Source organism: Dermacentor silvarum, chromosome 11, assembly GCF_013339745.2.
Source record: "Dermacentor silvarum isolate Dsil-2018 chromosome 11, BIME_Dsil_1.4, whole genome shotgun sequence".
NCBI classification, from domain to species: Eukaryota; Metazoa; Arthropoda; class Arachnida; order Ixodida; family Ixodidae; genus Dermacentor; species Dermacentor silvarum.
In genome coordinates, this window is record NC_051164.1 from 71497690 (window position 1) to 71518617 (window position 20928).

At 45.0% G+C, this 20928-nt stretch overlaps 1 protein-coding gene across 1 annotated transcript; it reads left to right on the forward strand.

The window, feature by feature from the left end:
* The first annotated feature begins 731 nt into the window (after window positions 1-731).
* LOC125941323 (uncharacterized) lies at window positions 732-18144 on the forward strand. Its single transcript, XM_049658345.1, has 3 exons — window positions 732-796; window positions 14019-14292; window positions 17695-18144. The coding sequence occupies exons 1-3, from the start codon at window positions 732-734 to the stop codon at window positions 18142-18144; spliced, it is 789 nt and encodes a 262-aa protein (XP_049514302.1).
* Window positions 18145-20928: the final 2784 nt, after the last annotated feature.

A 20928-nucleotide genomic window follows, 5' to 3' on the forward strand; every position in this document is an offset into this window, starting at 1 on the left:
GCCAACGAAACTGATTTTTGTTTGGAAAAGCTCGCAATAAGCTTCGCGAAAAGTTCACAAGTAAATGAGTTTCAAAGCTGGTCTACGTAGCATAAAATCAGCCACAGTCTATCCTAATGCGAGCGCATCCAGCGAGTGACTGAATCACTGAGTCACATTTTACTGCGGTGTCAGATTAACAATCTTTCGTTGAAAACACCAAAGGGTTCATTCCATTGTCTTCCCGTTAACTAAGTAATAGTCGCCTGTGTTTTACGATATGTATTTTTATTGTTGCAATAATAAATACAAGCTATTATCACTGCAGTTTCAATTTTCGTCAGAATTTCCGAAATATCCTGAAAAAAAAACTAAAGCAAGTTCTCTCGCTCAAAATTTCCGGAAATTTTGCATCCCTAGTCCCCGGACGCATTAGCCCTGCAATCGCTTTAGCCTCGTTGCACAGCGATAACCTTCATTGTCAGCCAGGAGATGTGAAATGCGCGTGGATATTCTTGCTGACGATGAAGATAGAAGCTAGGGGTCGCTTTGGTCATCGAAATTAGGTGCACGTCTGCCATCGTACACTGTGGTGGTGGGGCGCACTTATACAAGGTTGAACACGTCGTCTCGTGTGATTCAACACGTGTTAATGTTGAATAAATCTTCATCTGCAAGGTCCGCCATGGTGGACCGCATTCGTTAATGATATCTGCAGCGCGTCTCTTTTCGCAATGCGTCATTTTAACGCGATGGGCCCCGTGTCGCAGAAAATCCGGCGTAGGTGCCTTGCGTCCGGCGTCGGCAGGCCCTCTACGTGTGCATAGACTTTACTGACCTAATTGAAATTCACAAAATAAAATGCATAAAAGAGTTCGCTAAGTACGACTTACATAGAACCTACACCCATGATAGCGTGCGTCGGATTGTAATTTGAATATACGAGAAAACATATTTGTCCTACGCAGCAACTCAAATACAAACCACTTTTCCTTCTGCCGTTTGAGATCTGCTTTAGTGGGAGTGTCACGCCTCCCTCATGGCCCCATGAGGGGTAAAGTAAAAAAAATTAGTCTTCCCTTCCACTCCAGTGAAGGTGATTAACCAGGGAAGCTGAAGCTTGCGGCCCCAGCCCCCGGGGAAGCGACAGTGGCTGAATAGGTTAGCGTGGTGGTAGTCCAACCCTGGAGCTTGGTGGTTCGAATCCGCAAGCCGGCGAGCAACTTTTATTTTCGCGCGGCTTGCGTTTTTTTTTTTTCACCGAATCACCTTCTCTTATACCCACGCCTCTCTCCTCGCGCCCAGCGCGGCCTTTGATTGGGCGCCTGCTCTCCCCGCGCCTCTCCTGCCCTGCTGGTAACGTGACCTGCCCTCTCCAAGCGCGGCTCTCTTCCTCTCCTGGTCACTTGACCTGCGTGACACCGCCCGACGGGCAGACGGTGAAGGCTCGACTTAGAACGGGGGCGCTATAACGTAAAATGATTCCAAGCTGTTTTGATTCCAATTTCTGCAATCAGCCTCCACGATTGGTCAAAACATTTTTGGGCCACTCCCAACTTCGCCTGTCTGTCACGCGACGTCACGAAAACCGCTATAGCTCCCCAGTCTGATATAACGTGTACACACTGATTACGCATGATTAAACCGCACAAAAGAAAAATAATCATTCCTGATTCGACGCCTCTTCACCATTAGCCCTCTGCTAATGGTGAATGTTTTCTGGCTACGCCCACTTCGCCTCTCTGTCACGCGACCTCACAAAAGGGCGAAATCTCAACACGTCAAAGTGATGTGTACGCGCAAAAAAAAAATTCAAAAATAAGTGGAACAAAACAAAATTTTTCTGAATAGCCAGAGGCTGCCCGTTCCGAAAAAATAGAAGATTGCTGCCCACCGATCGCTCTGGCTCTCGCTATTCGCACCTGCCGTTGAGCATGTATTTATTTCAGCATGATAAACCTTTTTGCGTGGCAGTAAAACGTTATAGAGCCCTTTCGGTATGCATACGACATCGCTCTGCCAACTCTTCCTTGCTGAGGATCCGTTTTAGCAGCATTCTTATCCTTCCGCTGCACACCGCCGAGATTTTCGGCCAGCCACCGCAAGCTAAGTAAGGCGAAGCGGACCAATCGGAGAAGCCGGCACCACCCTCTTCAAGCGGTTGTCCATTTTCGCTGTGCCAGCTCGGCCCAATCGAAACCCTCTCCACTAGAGCGTGCTCCTCGCCTCTTGGAACCCAAATAGATAACAAAAACCGCCGAGTGTAGACAATGTTATTGTTTTTGAAAGTGGACAAAGATGACCTCCTATAAATGAGGAGAGTGTTTGATTGGGTTGTTCAGACAACGCTGCGGGTCATGCTTGCGTCAATGGTTACGGAAATTTCACGTCAGGAGTTTGGACTAAAAACAGTTTGGAATTATTTTACGCTATAGCGCCCGAGATTCGCTGTTAAAAAGAACCAGAAAGCTCACCTTCGTGCATAGCGTTCTCCGCCAGCGTTTGCAGTTAAACATTACGGTTACATAAGCTGCAGTAGCCGGGAAGCTTAAGTAGTAGTCAAGGATATTTGGTTGATTTTGCGTTCCACTGTTGAAGGCGAAGCTTGAGCGTCGTCCAAGCTTTTAACTCGACAGTGTTAAGGGTCTCGTGTCGCATAAAATCCGGCACTGGCTTCAGCGTCAGCGTCTGGCGGAAATAAAAATGCCGAACCACATCATCCCGAATCACCCCGACCACACAGGCCACCCACGTGCGTAAGGTGTTAGTGAACAAAAATTGAATTGCTCAATTAAATCCGTCAGAAAAATCGTGAAGTACGACTTACGCACAACCTAAAGGCGTGAGCGTCGGACTGTAATATGAATATACGAGAAAAACTGTCGCCGTTTCGCCCGAAAGCCGAAGCATCAATTGCGACAGCAAATTAGTAGACAGCTATTCGGAGTAGGGATACTAGTTTTATCGGCTGCATAAACTTGGACACATTTGGACTAACTGAATTAACAAGCGTTGTGTCAGCGCGCACAAGCAAACAAGAATAGATCACACCGAATGACCGCAGACAACGACTGTCAAAACGCTGGCAACAAGCGCAGCCACCGCAGCGGGCGAATTGTTCACGCGGTCATTCGATTCAACGGAAACTGAGCGGCGAATGCACAGCGCGTACAAAGGTCAGAGCCGTGTGGAGATAAGAGACGGTGCGGGCGACCGCCAGCGCCGGGCACAGTGCAAAGGAGTTGTGCAGAGGAGAAGTTGTTGGCAGAAGAGAAGCTGCCCCCCCTCCCTCCCTCGCGCCTTGCCTTCCCGCTTCCTTGCTTTCGCGTGGGAGATTGAGTGGCCAGTTCCCCTTGCGCCCGTTTGCAAGATAAGCATTAGGTGAAGCACCACAGCGTCGCCCCGCCTCCCTCCCTCCCATACCCCCACGGCCTTTCGCGCGACGGTTGCGTTTGCTTTCATTCAACCATTCTCGCAATCGCAGACGTAAACTACAGGTATATGGCACCAACAAAGATTGATGCCTCCGGCATCTCATCTATAATTAAGAAACTAAAGGCCTCTATCTCAGCCGGCGTTGATGGTATGCATAATACAATTATAAACTATACATCCACACATAAAGCCCCCATCCTTTCACGCCTTTTTGAGAAGTCCTTATCCACAGGGAAACTACCATGTGATAGGAAAGTCGGGAAACTATTTCCCATGTTTAAGTCTGGCGATAAAAGCATGATAATTGCCGACACATAGCATTAACAAGCATTCCATGTAAATTACTAGAGCATGCCATAGCATCTAACATTGTGCAGCAGTTAGAAGCAACAGGAAAGGACTTTCCTGTGAGACTCAACTAATCGAATTCACTAATGAGCCATTCACATACGTAGACGATGGTTTATCAAAGACTTCGCCAAAGCATTTGATCGCGTTCCCCACTCTAGATTGATAGCCAAACTGACATCAGTACATTTAAACAGCCTTAAAATATCATGGATAAGGAACTTCCTCACATCCCGCAAACAGTTTGTTTACTGACAACCATTCGTCTTCCTTGGCCAATGTGTCATCTAGTGCACCTCAATGTAGCGTGCTGGGTCCGCTATTGTTCCTCATCTACATTAATGATTTGCCGTCCAATATAACATCAAAAATCAGGTTATTTTCGGACGATTGCGTAGTTTATCGCAAAATTAAGACACCCGACGACCACATCGCTGTTCAAAAAGATCTGGATAAAATTACAAACTAGTGTTCGCTAAGGCAAATGTCACTAAATGCATTAAAAAGTTGTCGCAGTTTCACCTGAAAGGCAAAGCATGAATTGCGATAGCAAATTTGAAGAGAGCTATACGGAGTAATGATAGCAGCTTTATCAGCTGTATAAACTTGGACATGCAGCAGCACCGGCAACACGCAGAACTGTTGTCGACGCCGTCGGCGTTTTGCCCGCGTTCGCTCAAAATGCGTGCGGCGTTGGTGACTGTTGCCGGAGCCTCTGATATAAATAAGCACCTCGTGCCAGAGCTAAACGTCGCCTCCCTTCCCTCCCCCCCCTCCCCCACGGCCTGTCGCGCGTCGGAAGAAGGCACGTTTGCTCTACATATATGGTGATTGTAGAGGAGGAAAGAGACGACTACTTCTGCAGCCCTTAAGGGAGCACAGCGCAGAACGCGCATTTGTTCTCCGCCGTGCGTTCACTCCCCGTGAAAGAGCGCTTCCCTCGCGCCCTTTCACTCTCACATACAGCGTTCGGCGCGCGGCGATGATTTCATCTCCATTGACGTCATACGGAACCTCACGGCGACGGCGACGGCGACGCCGACAGCAGCAATCTGCTTTTGAGTGTCCATATATATAACAAGGTGGCGTGGAGTAGAGGTAGAACACCCCACTTCAAATCTGAAGGTCGTAACTTCGAATCCTGCTCCATTCCCCTACATTTTCAGGCATGGAGTGGTGCCTGACACCGGCAAAGAAAAAAAATACATATTGCCGAGAGCTAGTGGGGCTATACTAGTTCAGGTGCAACCAAACTAGGCAGGCCCACTAAGCTTCATCAAAGTCACTCCCTCACCAGAACAGGAATTGGCCTCCCTGGTGCAGTATTCGGCCACTACCTCCCTCATGACTCCGACAATTAACCCATGGCCCTCAGTTCCCAGTGGCTGCGGAGCACCTGACCAAGGCGGCGGTCAGACCTGCTACGCGGCAGAGGGTGCTAAGAATCTCTGGGTCAAGGCAGGCCGCCATTGGAAACTGAACCTGGCAACGTTCAACACGCGCACCCTCTCGAGTGAGGCTAGCTTAGCAGGACTACTTGAAGAATTATCAGGCATTTCCTGGGATATTATTGGCCTTAGTGAGGTTAGAAGAACTGGTGAGGCTTACGCAGTACTGACTAACGGCCACGTCCTCTGCTACAGAGGTCTTCCAGATAAGAAAGAATCCGGGGTAGGATTTCTAGTGCATAACAACGTAGCGGGCAACATTGATGAATTCTACAGCATTAATGAAAGGGTAGCAGTCGTCGTAATAAAGCTGAATAGGAGGTACAAAATGAAGGTAGTACATGCCTATGCCCCAACCTCTAGTCACGATGATGAAGAAATAGAACAGTTTTATGAAGATGTTGAACTAGCAATGAGAAAGGTGCAAACTCAGTATACTTTAGTCATGGGGGACTTCAATGCAAAAGTGGGGAAAAAGCAGGTTGGTGAGCAAGCCATTGGCAACTACGGCATCGATTCTAGGAATGCAAGAGGAGAGATGTTAGTAGAATTCGCGGAAAGGAATAGGCTCCGAATAATGAATACCTTCTTCAGGAAGCGCAGCAACAGGAAGTGGACCTGGAAAAGCCCTAATGGAGAAACAAGGAATGAAATAGATTTCATACTCTCTGCCGATCCAAGCATAGTGCAGGATGTAGAAGTGTTAGGTAAGGTGAAGTGCAGTGACCATAGGTTAGTGAGGTCTAGGATTTCTCTCAATTTGAAGAGAGAGAGAGTGAAATTAGTGAAGAGGAAACAGGCCAACCTAGAGGCAGTAAGGGTAAAAGCAGACCAATTCAGGCTGGTGCTCGCAAACAAATATGCAGCTTTAGAACAGGAAGATGAAGATAACATAGAGCTAATGAATGAAACCGTAACTAGGCTGATCTCAGAAGCAGCAATTGAAGTGGGAGGTAAGGCACCAAAGCAACCTGTAGGGAAGCTCTCCCAAGAAACAAAGGACATAATAAAGAAACGACAAAACATGAAAGTGTCCAACTCAATAGATCAGATAGAATTCGCTGAACTTTCAAAACTGATCAACAAGAAGAAAGTAAGGGATATTCGAAATTATAACGTGGGAAAAATTGAGGAAGCCGTAAAATATGGACGCAGCATGAAATCAGTAAGAAGAAAACTAGACATAGGACAAGGCAAGATGTATGCACTGAAAGATAAGCATGGTAATATCATCAGCAATTTCGATGACATAGTAAAAGCAGCAGAAGAATTCTATAGTGACCTGTACAGTAGCCAAAACAGCCAAGCTTCTTCCATTCGAAATAGTGATGAACCGGATACAGAAGCTCCTTCTATAACTAGCGATGAAGTTAGAAGGGCCTTGAAAGACATGACCAGGGGAAAATCGCCTGGAGAAGATGGAATAACAGTAGATTTAATCAAAGATGGAGGAGATATCATGCTTGAAAAGCTTGCGGCCCTTTATACGCAATGCCTCACAACTTCAAGTGTACCAGAGAGCTGGAAGAACGCCAACATTATACTTATCCATAAGAAGGGAGACGTTAAAGAACTGAAGAATTACAGACCCATTCGCTTGCTTTCAGTATTGTATAAAATATTCACCAAGATAATTTCCAATAGAATCAGGAAAATACTTGACTTCAGTCAACCAAGAGAACAGGCTGGCTTCAGGAAGGGATATTCTACGATGGACCATATCCATGCCATCAATCAGGTAATCGAGAAATCTGCGGAGTACAATCAACCTCTCTATATGGCTTTCATAGATTATGAAAAGGCATTTGATTCAGTAGAGATATCAGCAGTCATAGAGGCATTGCGTAATCAAGGAGTGGAGGAGGCATACGTGAATATCTTGGCAAATATCTACAATGATTCCACAGCTACCTTGGTTCTCCACAAGAAAAGTAGAAAGATACCTATCAAGAAAGGGGTCAGGCAAGGAGACACAATTTCTCCAATGCTATTCACTGCATGCTTAGAAGAAGTATTCAAGCTCTTAGACTGGGAAGGATTTGGAGTGAGGATCGATGGCGAATATCTCAGCAATCTTCGGTTTGCAGATGACATTGTCCTATTGAGCAACAATGGAGAGGAATTACAACAAATGATTGAGGACCTTCATCGAGAAAGTGCAAGAATTGGGTTGAAGATGAATATGCAGAAGACAAAAATAATGTTCAATAGCCTGGCAAGGGAACAAGAATTCAGGATCGCCAGTCAGCCTCTAGAATCTGTAAAGGAATATGTTTATCTAGGTCAATTACTCACAGGGGACCCTGATCATGAGAAAGAAATTTACAGAAGAATAAAACTAGGTTGGAGTGCATACGGCAGGCATTGCCAAATCCTGACTGGGAGCTTACCACTGTCGTTGAAAAGAAAAGTGTACAATCATTGTATTCTACCGGTGCTAACATACGGGGCAGAAACTTGGAGGTTAACAAAGAAGCTCGAGAACAAGTTAAGGACCGCACAAAGAGCAATGGAACGAAAAATCTTAGGAGTAACGTTAAGAGACAGGAAGAGAGCGGTGTGTATCAGAGAACAAACGGGGGTAGACGATATTCTAGTTGACATTAAGCGGAAGAAATGGAGCTGGGCAGGCCATGTAATGCGTAGGATGGATACCCGGTGGACCATTAGGGTTACAGAATGGATACCAAGAGAAGGGAAGCGCAGTCGAGGACGGCAGAAAGTCAGGTGGGATGATGAGGTTAGGAAATTCGCAGGCGCAAGTTGGAATACGCTAGCGCAAGACAGGGGTAATTGGAGATCGCAGGGAGAGGCCTTCGTCCTGCAGTGGACATAAATATAGGCTGATGATGATGATGATGATAATTGTTATCGCAATAAAATGCTAATTAATGATCATCAGCCGAAATAAAACTCTCTCTTTACACTTACTCGCTTGATAACAGTGCTGTCACTCTCACCCCCTTGTACAAATATCTAGATATCCATATTACAACTTATCATGGAAGGCGCACATAAAACATCTCACAGCAAAAGCACCTAGCACACTTGGGTACGTAAAACGAAGCCTACATGAAACCCCTTCAACCACTCGTGAAATGGCGTACAGAACCATTGTTCGTTCTCAGCTCGAATTCGCTTCCGCCATCTGGTCGCCACATCAATAATATTTAATAAATTCTCTCGAATCTGATGAAAACCATGCCGCCTTGTTTCAGCGCGAAATATTACAGTAGGCATTCTAGCATCAGTCTATAAAGAAATCACTATCACTCCCATCTGTTGAATCGAGAAGTACGATAGGTCTGCTTTGATTACTGCCCAAAATCACTCACAGAAAAACACGCAACTACATTACACCTTTCCGGACCATTTCGCACATCTCGCCGCTTATACAACGCACACAGTTTCATCGCGTGTGTTTGGCGACACAAATGCATTTAATAAATCTGCATTACCTCGTGGCAATAGCACCTTGGAACGAACTTCCAAGCCACATTGTTGAAATTAATAATCTCGAATCATTTAGAGAAACATTATAAAAATCATTCCGTAGTCATGCGCACACAGTGTTTCATTTGTACCATGTGACTTAACTGTCGTCATTCTCGCGTATTGCAACCAGCTTATAGGTATGCATGCGTTTGCAGATCTTTGCCAGGAGTTTGATGAGCCATGTGCGTTTCTGATCCTCCAGATTGTTGCTGCTGTTCTTAGTTTCCTTGATGTTAAACGGAGTCTTTTTTCATTAGTTTGATTTGTTGCTAGCTATGCTCTCCTATTTTCGCTAAATCTTGTTTCTCTTACACCCCTCACGCAATACTCCAGTTGGAGCCTTCTTCTTCTTCTTTCTGGGGTTTTACGTGCCAAAACCAGTTCTGATTTTGAGGCACGCCGTAGTGGAGGGCTCCGGATTAATTTTGACCACCTGGGGTTGTTTAACGTGCACTACAACGCAAGCACACGGGCGTTTTTGCATTTCGCCTCCATCGAAATTCGGCCGCCGCGGCCGGGATTCGATCCCGCTACCTCGTGCTCAGCAGCGCAACGCCTTAGCTGACCGAGCCACCCCGGCTGGTCCAGTTGGAGCCTGCGAGGTATGTGTCTAACTGAATAAATTATCACTTGCACATTCGGACTATTCAGCCGTGCCTTCCATCTTTGGAATGAGGTTTTTGATAAACTGTATTGGGATTTCATCGGTCCTGCTGCTAGGTTATTAAATACACTTTGTGCTGCGTTTTTCCGATAAAATCTTCCTATGCTAAATTTTGACCTCTCAGTCTTCCCTGTTATGGCTGTATCTGTCATCTGAACTACGGTTTCTTTCGTGCTGAAGTTATACCTAATAACATCGGATTCTCTGATGTACCGCAGCGCACAGTGTCCTTCGCAAATGTTACCGTCTTCAACGCTTACCGCCGTTTCCGAATATTTAGTTGGAGCTCCGAGTGCTCTTGTATGGCTCCACAATCATTTTGGGGTGCCTTTGTCTCTTTTGCGATTGTTATACACCCTACGTTCACTTGGAAAACACGGGGAATGTGGGAGATGGAAACTGAAGACGATGAGCAACACGCGAACAAGGTGAGAGCAGGCTCCTGCTCTCACCTTGTTTTAGTGTTGCTCTACGTTCACTTGCGCATTTATATTTCACTTGCAATAACTCACTCGCCACACTTTTCTAGGTATTTGTTGTATCTAACGATCTCCTCTTCTTCGCCTATTCCCAACTTTTTGGCTTATCGATGATCCGTAGACGCCTGCTAACGCTCTTCTATAGTTTACTTTTTTTTCCTTGTTCCACCACTTTTCCTCCTTCCAATCAAAAATGTATTTTTTTTCCTTGGCTGTCTTGTTTCCTGCTGGATAACGTCTACCAGTTTCTTATGTTCCCAGACTGCTGTCGGAAAAGCCTCAATTTTCCTTCTGTTTTTTTTGCGATCTCTATTATTTGCTCTTCATTCTTCTTTAGAAATTCTGATGCTATTGGTTCGTGTTTTGCGTTGTCTCTCCCAAACTTTAATGTTCATTTGAGGCGCTAACTGATTCTGTTGATTTAGAACTCACGTCAACAGCAATTTCTACATTTTTAGAATCATAAAAAGTATACAGCTGCAAAATACATTAACAAGTTTCAATCCTTTAGTGTGTTTTGTTGTACTTTGAGAATGTGGACTCCATGCGAATAATCATACAGGCACATCAGATATGAGAACATAAACTATTTTATATCGAGCAGGCTTTAAAAGCCGCAATCCAGCCACTTAAAAATTTTGCCTGCTGCAACGAATTGTGAAACACAAAGAAGTGAACCCGCGGCATACAACGACATGCTCATACCGAGTACAAATATCCAAGCGTCGACATTCCCACTTGGCTTATTAAAAAATTTTGCGCATGTTATTCGAACTTGGTGTATAATTGGAGTCAGCAGTGTTTTAAGATACATATGACACTTTTTAAATGTCATTATTTACACCAATGCCTTTGCTGTTGATGCACAACCTTGGCGTATAGAAATGTGTACATAGCGTCTCACGCGTTTCAACGCCTATGATCCCTACTCAGCCTATTTTTTTTTACATTTTCTTGTATAATCTTTTGGCCTAGTTGTTCGTAGACCATTGCCAGACTAAGGCGTTGATGATACATGACTGGGTGCTACCGCATTGGTACCTTACCTTTCCATGACACTTATTTTCTCTGTTAACTACTATAACGTTCTGTTCATCCCACAGATCAAGCACTAGAGAACTGTTGTAATCAGCATTTTCATCTAAATTGTCCATGAGCGCGTTCATATCTCCCACTGATATCACTTTACCCGATTTCACTTCTAATGCAATCAACCGATCCGTTATTTTTTTCGCTGCTATCACTACCTGTCCATAGGCAAGCTACTCCCAGCCACGTCTTTTTGCCGTTGCCATGTGCCGCTAATCAATAAATGCTCCATACAGGTCTATTTTGCCGTTTGCCAATTCAGACTTCGCCTAATTAGTACGCCTACGCCTCCTCCTTATGCCTTGACCGGGTCATTCTGTTGCACCCTTCAACACAAAATTGTCAATAACAGGCGACTGCTCGAAATCTCGTAGATGCGCTTTGGACAAGCCGTACACGCTAATCACTTCGTCATTCAGCTGCATTTGATTTCCAGCCATTCTTTCTGCTAGCGACCACATTACATGTTTATGTAGTAACAAATTTTACCTTGTATATTCTCATCCTTTGTGTGTCATTTTCTAGGTCCTTGGGGTTTAATTCTGCCCTTTAGTGGTGTGTCGCTACATTCAATACTTCATTCATTCATTGCTTCCCGATTGACTGGGGCCCGCCTAAAAAAAGGTACAGCCCGCGCCGTGAACCGACATCCAAGCAATGTTGCAGCACTTTAGCTAAAAGGTATCCCGTCTCGCACAATAGCACCTTCGCGGTCTGCTCGGTGCACTTCTCGGTGGATGTCAATGACCATAAAATTCATCGTTTTAGCAAGCGTTCAAATTTCCCTGTTCACTGCAAGCACTGCCCTTTCAACTGCATAGCTCGGCATTTGAACCTATGGCACCATGCACACTGCTTTTTGAACATTACGCAGGTCGGTGACATTTTTGGCTATTTGCTTCGCGATCCCTGCCCCTCGTCCGTCCAGTACGTCAATCACTCTGCCCATTATCACCCATAGGTGCCTCTCCTCTATTGTGTCCCACAGTCACAATATTGGGACTGAGGAATATGGAAGAAAGTAGATGGGGTGCGAGAGGGTGTTCAGGTATTTGTACAGGCAAAACATTGACTCACAGTGGAGGGAAAGGTTTAGAGGTTTAGGAAGCTTGCCAGCAAGTATGCGACCGGCTATGGTCAGCAACACGGAAACAAAGAACGTCAAACGACAAGTGAGAGAGGCTGACACAATCTTATCGGGTGGTGGCAGTGGAGAAGAAAACTGCTATGACTAAGGCGTAGAAAAAAACGAAATCGGGAAAGAACTTAATTCATGATACCTCAAAGGGAAGCTCCTTACTTTTCGAAGCGAGATCAGGATGCCTTAGAAGGTGTAGTTATAAAGCGACGTATACCAAGGAAAAGACGCATGTGTTGCTGCGGTAAAGCTAGGGAAACGATGGAACATATTTTATTGGACTATGCGAAGATATCTACCCAGCTACCAGCCTAGGCTCCTTGAAGCCCTTGGATTCCGGGATAGCAGGGCGAAAGCAAACATGTCCTCTATAGAGATTCGTAAGAGGCGACTGGAGGTTTGGTGACAGAAAAGTAGGGAGACCACAAATTGAGGCGTACAAAAACTAGTTCTTAATAATGGTTCAAAAAGTTTGATGCTTGGAATTCTCGGCATATGTGCGTTTTCTCCAAAATATAGGTAGGACAATACGCAAAATAATAACAAGAGCTTGGTGGCCCGTTTCAAAGGTGACGCTCATAGCATCCATCCAATCACCCATCCGTCCCACCATCCATTAATCCGTCCGTCCGTCCGTCCGTCCGTCCGTCCGTCCGTCCGTCCGTCCGTCCGTCCGTCCGTCCGGTCACTCATCGATTAATCCGTTCCGTCCATCCGTCTATCCATCCATCCATCATCCATCCATCCATCCATCCATCCCTCCATCCAACCATCCATCCAGATGCGTTCCTCGGCTTTCGCTATCACCTAATCGGAAGCGCGCTAACCTGGAGGCGTTCGCCTGCACTTACTGTTACCACAGGTACTATACTTTACGCATGTGGAATCCCTAACAAAGACAACTCGACGATTTTCCGCCTCGTCACCGCCGAAAGGTTCCCGTGAGCGGGGGCCGGGTCTTCGGCCAACAGTGCCTTCTAGGGACGGTTGGGCGTAGGTGCCGCGAGGAACGTATTTGTTGGGGAGCGCGCCGAACGGGCCGGCCGGAGCAAAACGTGCCAGCGCGCGCAATTTCGGAGGCCATGGTTGTGCAAATAAGTGTTTACTAATTAGTTCTTTTATGTAGCAAGTGTTTATATTTATTATTGCTAACACTTTGCACAGTGTTGCTAGTTATTCTTTGTATTGCGATGGTCTTGAAATTAGAAACTGTTGGCGATGAGCGACAGGCGACTCAGTCGCGGTTATAAGTCAGTGTGACTGTGCTCAGTTTTGTTCTACTTTCCTATGATCTTAATTTTATGATTTCTAAGACGTAAGCTTTACGTCTGCCCTCTACGAAGGGAAAATCCCCATGGTATTATCATCATATATGTAAGCATGCGGTGCTCCGGCCTTTTCAATTGACTGGTTCGCTCAACATTTGAAGCCTCACGTGGCAGGGCTCGGGGAATGACGGCACGTATAAATAAAAACATCCAATAGGGTTCCTGTGGTCGGGAGCCATGTAGGGGAATACCGGTGCTCATTAAAGCGTGTGTTCTAATACCCACCGTAGACGGCGAAACAGACCACAAAGCGGGTAGTGGCTAATTTAAATCTGGTTCCAACTGTGATGGAACCGGCAATACGGGCACCTTCGCAATGACATCACCGTAATAATAATAAAAAAGCAGGTAGGCTACTGCGCTGTGCAAAGAAGACGGCGTCTGAGCAGAAAACTAAGAAACTCTAGGGAAAGTTCGCGAGATAGCGTCGTGCCGCAGACACGTCTTCGAAACGGTTCTGCATGCTTTCGATTTCTTGAAGCTGTCTTCTTAGCTGCCAACGTAGACTACCTGCAATGCTGGCCAGAATTGAAACTAACCCAGACTTAGTGTGCTGTGACAACTAAGCCTCTTAAAAAAGAGAGTGCTAACCGCGCGCGCCGCTCCCTTCCGCAGACGCCAGGACGTCCCAGCCGAGGGCCAGACAGCAGCGCAGAGGGCGGCTCGTCTCTTCAAGACGTGCAACGACATCGTGACGCAGGACACGGACTACGTGCCGCGCATCCGCGGATACCTGCGCGACGCCAACCTGCACTGGCCGCAGCATCCCGATACACGTGACATCGAGTCGGTGGACGTGTTTCGCAGCATACTTGAAATCAACGAAAAGTGGGGGTGGCCCTGCCTGCTCGATTTCAGAACCGACTACATCAGCGAGACAAGGTTCGAGGTATGAAACACCATGGTCGCGTGCTTCAGAATAAGGGTACCAGTTGAGAGCAGACATTAAAGCTTGCCGCATCTCCCAATAGGGGGGACGACCTAATAAACGTCGTGTGTTGTAAATATTGCGGATCTATGTACTGACGTGTTATGTTAAACCAATCAGTATATTTTAGAAGTTGTGGAAACTCCACTCAGCCCTGCTCGCAGGCACAAAGATATCCTAGTTGGAATGTTTAGTGCTCGTTGAAACACTTGTCAGATATATTAATTTGATTCTATATTTATTGTCCAACTGCAAGACTTGGCGTCATCGCCATAATCGCGATATTATAGGCAGCAAATAGGCAACGTCTATCCCCTAGTTGTATACTGATGCTACTCATGAAATGTTATTACTTTAGTACATCATTCAAGGAGACTTTGCACATCTGTGACACAAGAAGCAAACTGAAGCAGAAGCTTCAATAATGGAAGCGCACACAGCGCAAATTTTCGAGGCATTTCTTTTAGAGCGTAGCACTTATGCGCCCGATATATATATATAAAACATAAGGTTAATCCAATACCCTCATTTCTCTAGTAAGCATAGTTAAGGCATTGAAAGATTTTTCCAAGGTAAGGACACTCGCTTGTCTGTTCCCAAAATGGCAATACAGTCGTGGGAGACCAAGTGGCAGATTTCAAGCGCATAGCGCCTTCTCTTTCTTCGAAAGACTGCAAGAACGAGGTCTTGGCGCAGGCAGTGTTGCCAGGTCCGACCAGACGGCGTAACCAAAAGCTAGAGAAGTTGTAGCCCAAATGTAGCCAAACACGAAAAAAGTGCAAGAAATTTCATAGCCAAATGTAGCCATTTTTATTTGGCAGTTTTATTTGTGTACACATTTCCGCATTCAACTGCGGCAATCCTGTTTTGCACGACCCATGGTAACAAAATGTCCTTGCCGCCGCGATGAACGGCCCTTGACATCAACAACATGCTTGCATATAACACTAGTTCCAGCGAATTGCTGCAGAGGGCGAAATCAGTGCTCTTATTTTATGACAGACAGTACTAAGTTATTTTTATTTATTTAAAGTAATATTAACTACGGACTCTGCTTTTTTGCTGTCATGAACGCAAAATAATGTTTAGCATCATCTCTGCGTATACGGCGTAGAAGTTAATCTGTCCAGCGATCTGAGACGTGCTCACGGCTTCTTTTTTATAAGCTAAAACAAGTCTTCGCGCTATGATATCTCGTGTTTTTTGTGTCATCGTCCTATCTTGTTTTCCCTTTTTTTTGTTTTTTTTTGTCAATTAGCTTGGTCCTGGTTAGCTGGTAAAATGCTCTATATACTGTCCATATACATCAACCTGGCCGCCATCTTAGGTGTCTAGCACGGCAAGAACATGCGTTAAAATAAAGTGTCAGACAACAGATGGCACTCGCTGTCTGTATCGGTGTAAGCGAAGCTTGAAAAGATTACTGCGCAAAACGGCACACCAATGTGAGAAGCGCGCAGTCGTTTTCGGCGACGAGCACGTCCCGAACGAAACTCGCTCGAAATGGTAAAAGCCGCGACGGCGCACAAATATATAGTAAAGTTAAGCGACAAATTGATAACAGCGGTTATTCTGTGAAAAACGGTTACTGTGAAAAAGCAAACCATGTTTATGTGCTAATAAAGTTTTAGAATAGGGGCCCCTAAAGTTTGGGGCCCCAAAGAGCTTTGCGGGTGTTAGCGTTGGGGCATAAATAATAAAATAAAATTTACCATTTAATGATAAGAAGAGTAATTTAGATTTTCGTTTAATTACAATTTAGAACTTATTCTATTAGCAGCAAGCAATTTGTTGCGCTTAGTTTTGAGTAACCAACTTTACGTACCTTCACCGAGCTAAGTCAATCCGTGTATACGAGCCATGAAATCGACAATTGAATTCGGAATCACCGGCTTCCAATGAATCAATATTTATTACATATGTTGAGAGAAAGCGATAACCGCAATCACTTCTCCTAACTTAAGAACTTCACGCGTTACCACGAATCGAGCCCAGTTTGATGCTAGGTTAGAGCCGTCGCTTCGATGGACGCCGCCATGTTTGTTGACGAAAGCTTCTGGGGCAGCTTTTGAGGTCCCGCTTAAATCAATGAAATAGCGTGCCCGACGCAAAATCAAAGCACAGTTTGCGTCTTGCGCATGCCCAGTGGCTTCGACGCTATTTCTTTGAGGCCTCAAAACGTTAGAGGCCCCTATTCTACAACTCTCTAATAATTGCTGGGGTTTTACGTGCCAAAACCACGATATGATTGGGAGGCATGACGCTGTGGGGGACTCCTGAATTGATTTTGGCCCCCTCGGGTTGTTTAACGTACACCTAAATCTAAGTACACTGGGTGTTCTGCGTTTCGCCTTGATCGAAATGCGGCCGCCGTGGCCGGGAATCAAACCCACGTCCTCGAGCCAGCAGCACGACACCTCACCAGCCAAGCTAACATGGTGGGTGAGTTCATGTGACGTGGTGTGACAGTTGCCCAATTTTAGTAGGATGTAGCAGGTTTCGCGTAGTTGGCGCAGCAATGAATCATTCCACTGCAACGGGAAATAACTTCCAGCTGAGAGTATAATCGTCCGGAACCCTGGTTGGTAGTTTATTAACACTGTGTGATCGGATTATAGTTCTTACTCCGTGTGGCCGGAGTTTTCGCGTGGGGCTTTATGAGAATTATAAAGCGAAGCGGTATAGACCGTTTCATCGAGTGCGCCGCCATATTGCGATCACAGCACCGTCTATCATCCGCCACATAACGCCTCCATGCTGGTGAGAAGCTGTGCGTAAGCACACCCTCCTTAGCTTTATCAAGCAAGGAACGTGAATTTCTTAGATTGTCAACACAGTTTCAGTGAACTGCACTCGCATGCTTCTTAGTTTTTATTTTTATTTTTTGGTTGTTATGTCACGTGCGCTTTAATTGAGCGGGCTATATAATGCGCATTAGGGTCATGAAATAAAACCAGTTGGAAGTTAGCGCTCAGCCTGTCACTTGTCCCCTTTTTTCCCTTCTTACTCAAACAGAGTTGCGCTAAAGCAAGACAAGATTACGATGCACCAACTTGCCAAATCTGCAGTACTTCTGAATTATGGAGATGTATAGACAAATGCTAGAATGAAAAGCATTTACAGTATACCTGAATAAATGAAGCAGGCTGGGTCACTGCTTGTCACTGCCCACTTTCAAAGCAGATGCTGATAAATCATCATCATCATCATGGATTTGGACAACACGCATTGTGGTTGCCGTGTCGACGGCGGGTTTGCGCTTCCAGCGTCCGCATGATTGTCATCACAATAATGCTTTACCGTTTTAACAAACTGATTTACTCTTACTTTTAGCGGTCCTTCAAGTCATTCATCAATGTGCAGGTTGTCTTTCGTCCAACCGGAGGCATTGATGAGTCACAGAGCCAAGTTTTCACTCTTGGCTTTGGGTCTCCAGCGCACCGGTCCTACTTCCAGACGCTGTACGCCCACTACGGTGGCGGCGTCGTGGATGGCGTCACATTCGAAGAGATGCTGAATTACGAGTACGAGATCATGCAGCCGCTGCTAAGAGCGTACTACACACCACCCAGGAGGTACATGTTTGAAAGGAACCACTCGGATACGTCAGGAATCCGGGAGCGATGGACCAGCGTCATCGAGGAGTTTTACGATTTGTCCGGAAACGAGCGTGTAAGTCCACACCCTGCTGCGCCGTCTCTACTCCGTTTGCGGTTGCTGACAATGTTTGAAGCTGTAGTCCGAGTACACGGAGGTATACACGTTTCTCTGCTCTTCTACTGCCTGCACTCAATACAAGATTCTTCTCAATGATTTGGAATACCTTGAATACCCTGAATTGCTGCACCAGTTCAGAGTTCGCATGCTCTGGCACCAGCCAGTTCGCAATGCCTGGCATCGTCTACCCGTAATTTGGCTCTTACTCGTGATGGGACGACAATGGCCAAGGTAGTACGCAAAAGTTATTTGACGAAAGTGATTACAAAAAACCGGTGCTGCCATCGACACTGCTTTACACTGTAGTCGCAGATCGCCTTTCGGTCACCATTGAAATTAATCGTCATTAAAGTCCGCAAGTCCTATTAGCAAGCGTATTACAATCGCATTTGGACTCTACATTCATTGAAAGCGAACATTTGACTACTCTATTAGCGAATTCTTCACTAACCTAGTAATACGCGGCAGGAACGGACAAGCATTAATGAGGTTTCAGTGAAAAAGTCGAAGTTTTTAGTTTTAGATCGTGCAAAGGTACACCATAACTATGCGACAACGTCAAAAGCGAACCCGCCGACTACACGTCTATTTTGATTTTAAATTATTCATTTAATACGTACTGGCGACACGATGTCTATGAAGGGAGGGCTAAACTAAAAAAACCAATGAAGAAAACATATAAGCAGAAAAAGTACGAAAGTGCGAATTGTCACAAATTCAAGCGATTCGAGTCATGAATGGTGGGCAGAAAAAAATTTGTATTTAAATATTGTGACGTGGTAAAGACGGTCAACATTACAGTAGTACAACTATGAATGGCGAAACTAACTCTTTAATGAGCGAAACTCTGCCCCGGAGAAACAGGCTACACTCAAAGCACAACGATCGTGGCGAACACAATCGGCGATAGTCGTAAATCTGACCTGCCTGTCAAGCACGTCAGTTTTTATACATGAGTCATCGAAGCTTCCAGAGTAATGACTCATGCCGGCGTGTCTTCTAGAATGTACTACACAATTCACGTCGCGTATACAATCAGATCGACCCGATGCTACAAACACGAGCGCAAGAGACTAAAGCACGTGAATGAAGGGTCTATTAATGGTAATGAATGCTATTGTGGTAATGGTATTTTGAATGGTACAAGTAATGAATGGTATATTAACGCCCAGTCGGCCCGGAACAAAGAAGACTTCATCACAACTTTTATTGAAAGTTTCAAATTTTGTTTTTGTAGTTATACCAAGTTTTCACGAAACTTGGTATACAAGTGAACTGGAGGTACTGAAATGGCCTGGTTATACGTCCTTTCTAAACTGTCGCGGTAATAAAGGGGGTGCTCTTACGTTAATAGTTCAAGACATATTTAAAGGCGAACTGCTCTCGAATTATTCTCGAATTACAGATGATTATGAAATTGTGACGGTAAAGTGCGCATATGGGCCGCGATTTTGAAGCGAGGCGTTATGACTTATTCTACTCTAGTCTTATGATCCCGTTGATAACGCGAGCGGACCGTCGCTCCGACCACTGACAAAGCGCGATAAGCGCGAAAAGGCATTATTACTTTAAAGGCATCGCTACAAAATACCGGCCATGGTATCTTAACGGTTATGTATCACCCACCTGGCGGGACAATACCTTCATTTTCATCTTTCTTAGGGGCATTACTTGCTCGGAATAATGACAATAATTACAAATTTTGGGAGGTGATCTTAACATTGATTTTTGAGCAACTCTGTGCCCCAGGCTCAACTTACGGAAATGTGATAAAACAACCGACTCGTATACAGTTAAGCACATCAACATGTATTGATGCTTTTATAGAAAACTGTCAAAATCAGACAATTGACTCAGGAGTTCTCGGATCACATATTAGTGACCATTTGCCGATATACATAATACAAAGCTTTCACAAGCCAAACTCAAATACAAACATGAAACTTCTGTCACATACAGTAACGTAAACCAGGAGACATTGCAGCGTTTTCGTTCAATTTTATTAGCTACAGACTGGCGCTCCATCTATGGCAGTCTTAACGCTACTCCCACGTATAAACTACTAATGGACAAAATTAAAACAGCCTTCACCGTATTTTTTCTTTACATCAAGAAGACCCGCCCCTGTTTGGCAATAAAGCCGTGCCTTACTTCGGAATGCTTGAAAGCTATCATATATAAAAATGCACAATTCAAAGGTTGCTTCGGACAAAAATCGCCTCCGATTTACAAGCGTTTAAGAAACGTCGTAATAAAACAAATAGCCTTTTTAGCGCAGGCAAAAAGAACGATACCTTTATAACTTATTTAATCACGAACTATCCTGAAAACCGGAACTTGTCTGCAAAAGGCCGAATTCTTTCTTAGGTTATTTTAAAGAAAACACTGGTCCCACTGAGATCAAATTAGACAATGTTACTTTCACTGGCCGTAAGCTAGCTGACCTTTTTAGAAAAAAAAATATTTTTTTGCCTCTGTCGCAAGCAGTGTGCATAATACTCCCTGCATGAAATTTATGCCTTCGAGAACACGTGAATCTACGAATTTCTTTCCCGTCTCCAGTCAGAAGTTGTAGCCGTGTTCTTATCTCTCAAAAATAGCTACGGCGCCGACCCTGATGATCTACAAGTTCGACCCGTCAAGTACGTGCTTGATATTATTGCCCGAGCCCTAACGCATGTGATCAATCTAATATTTTCTCCTGGCGATTTCCCGAGAGAGCCACAACTTGCTAACGTTACCGTTATTTTCAAAGGCCTTGACAAAAATAGTGTATCAAACTACAGGCCTATTTCCATCCTGCCCAATTTTCCTAAAGCTATTGAAAAGTTTACACACATAAGAATGAACAGTTTTTTGAGCCGCCATAACATTATAACG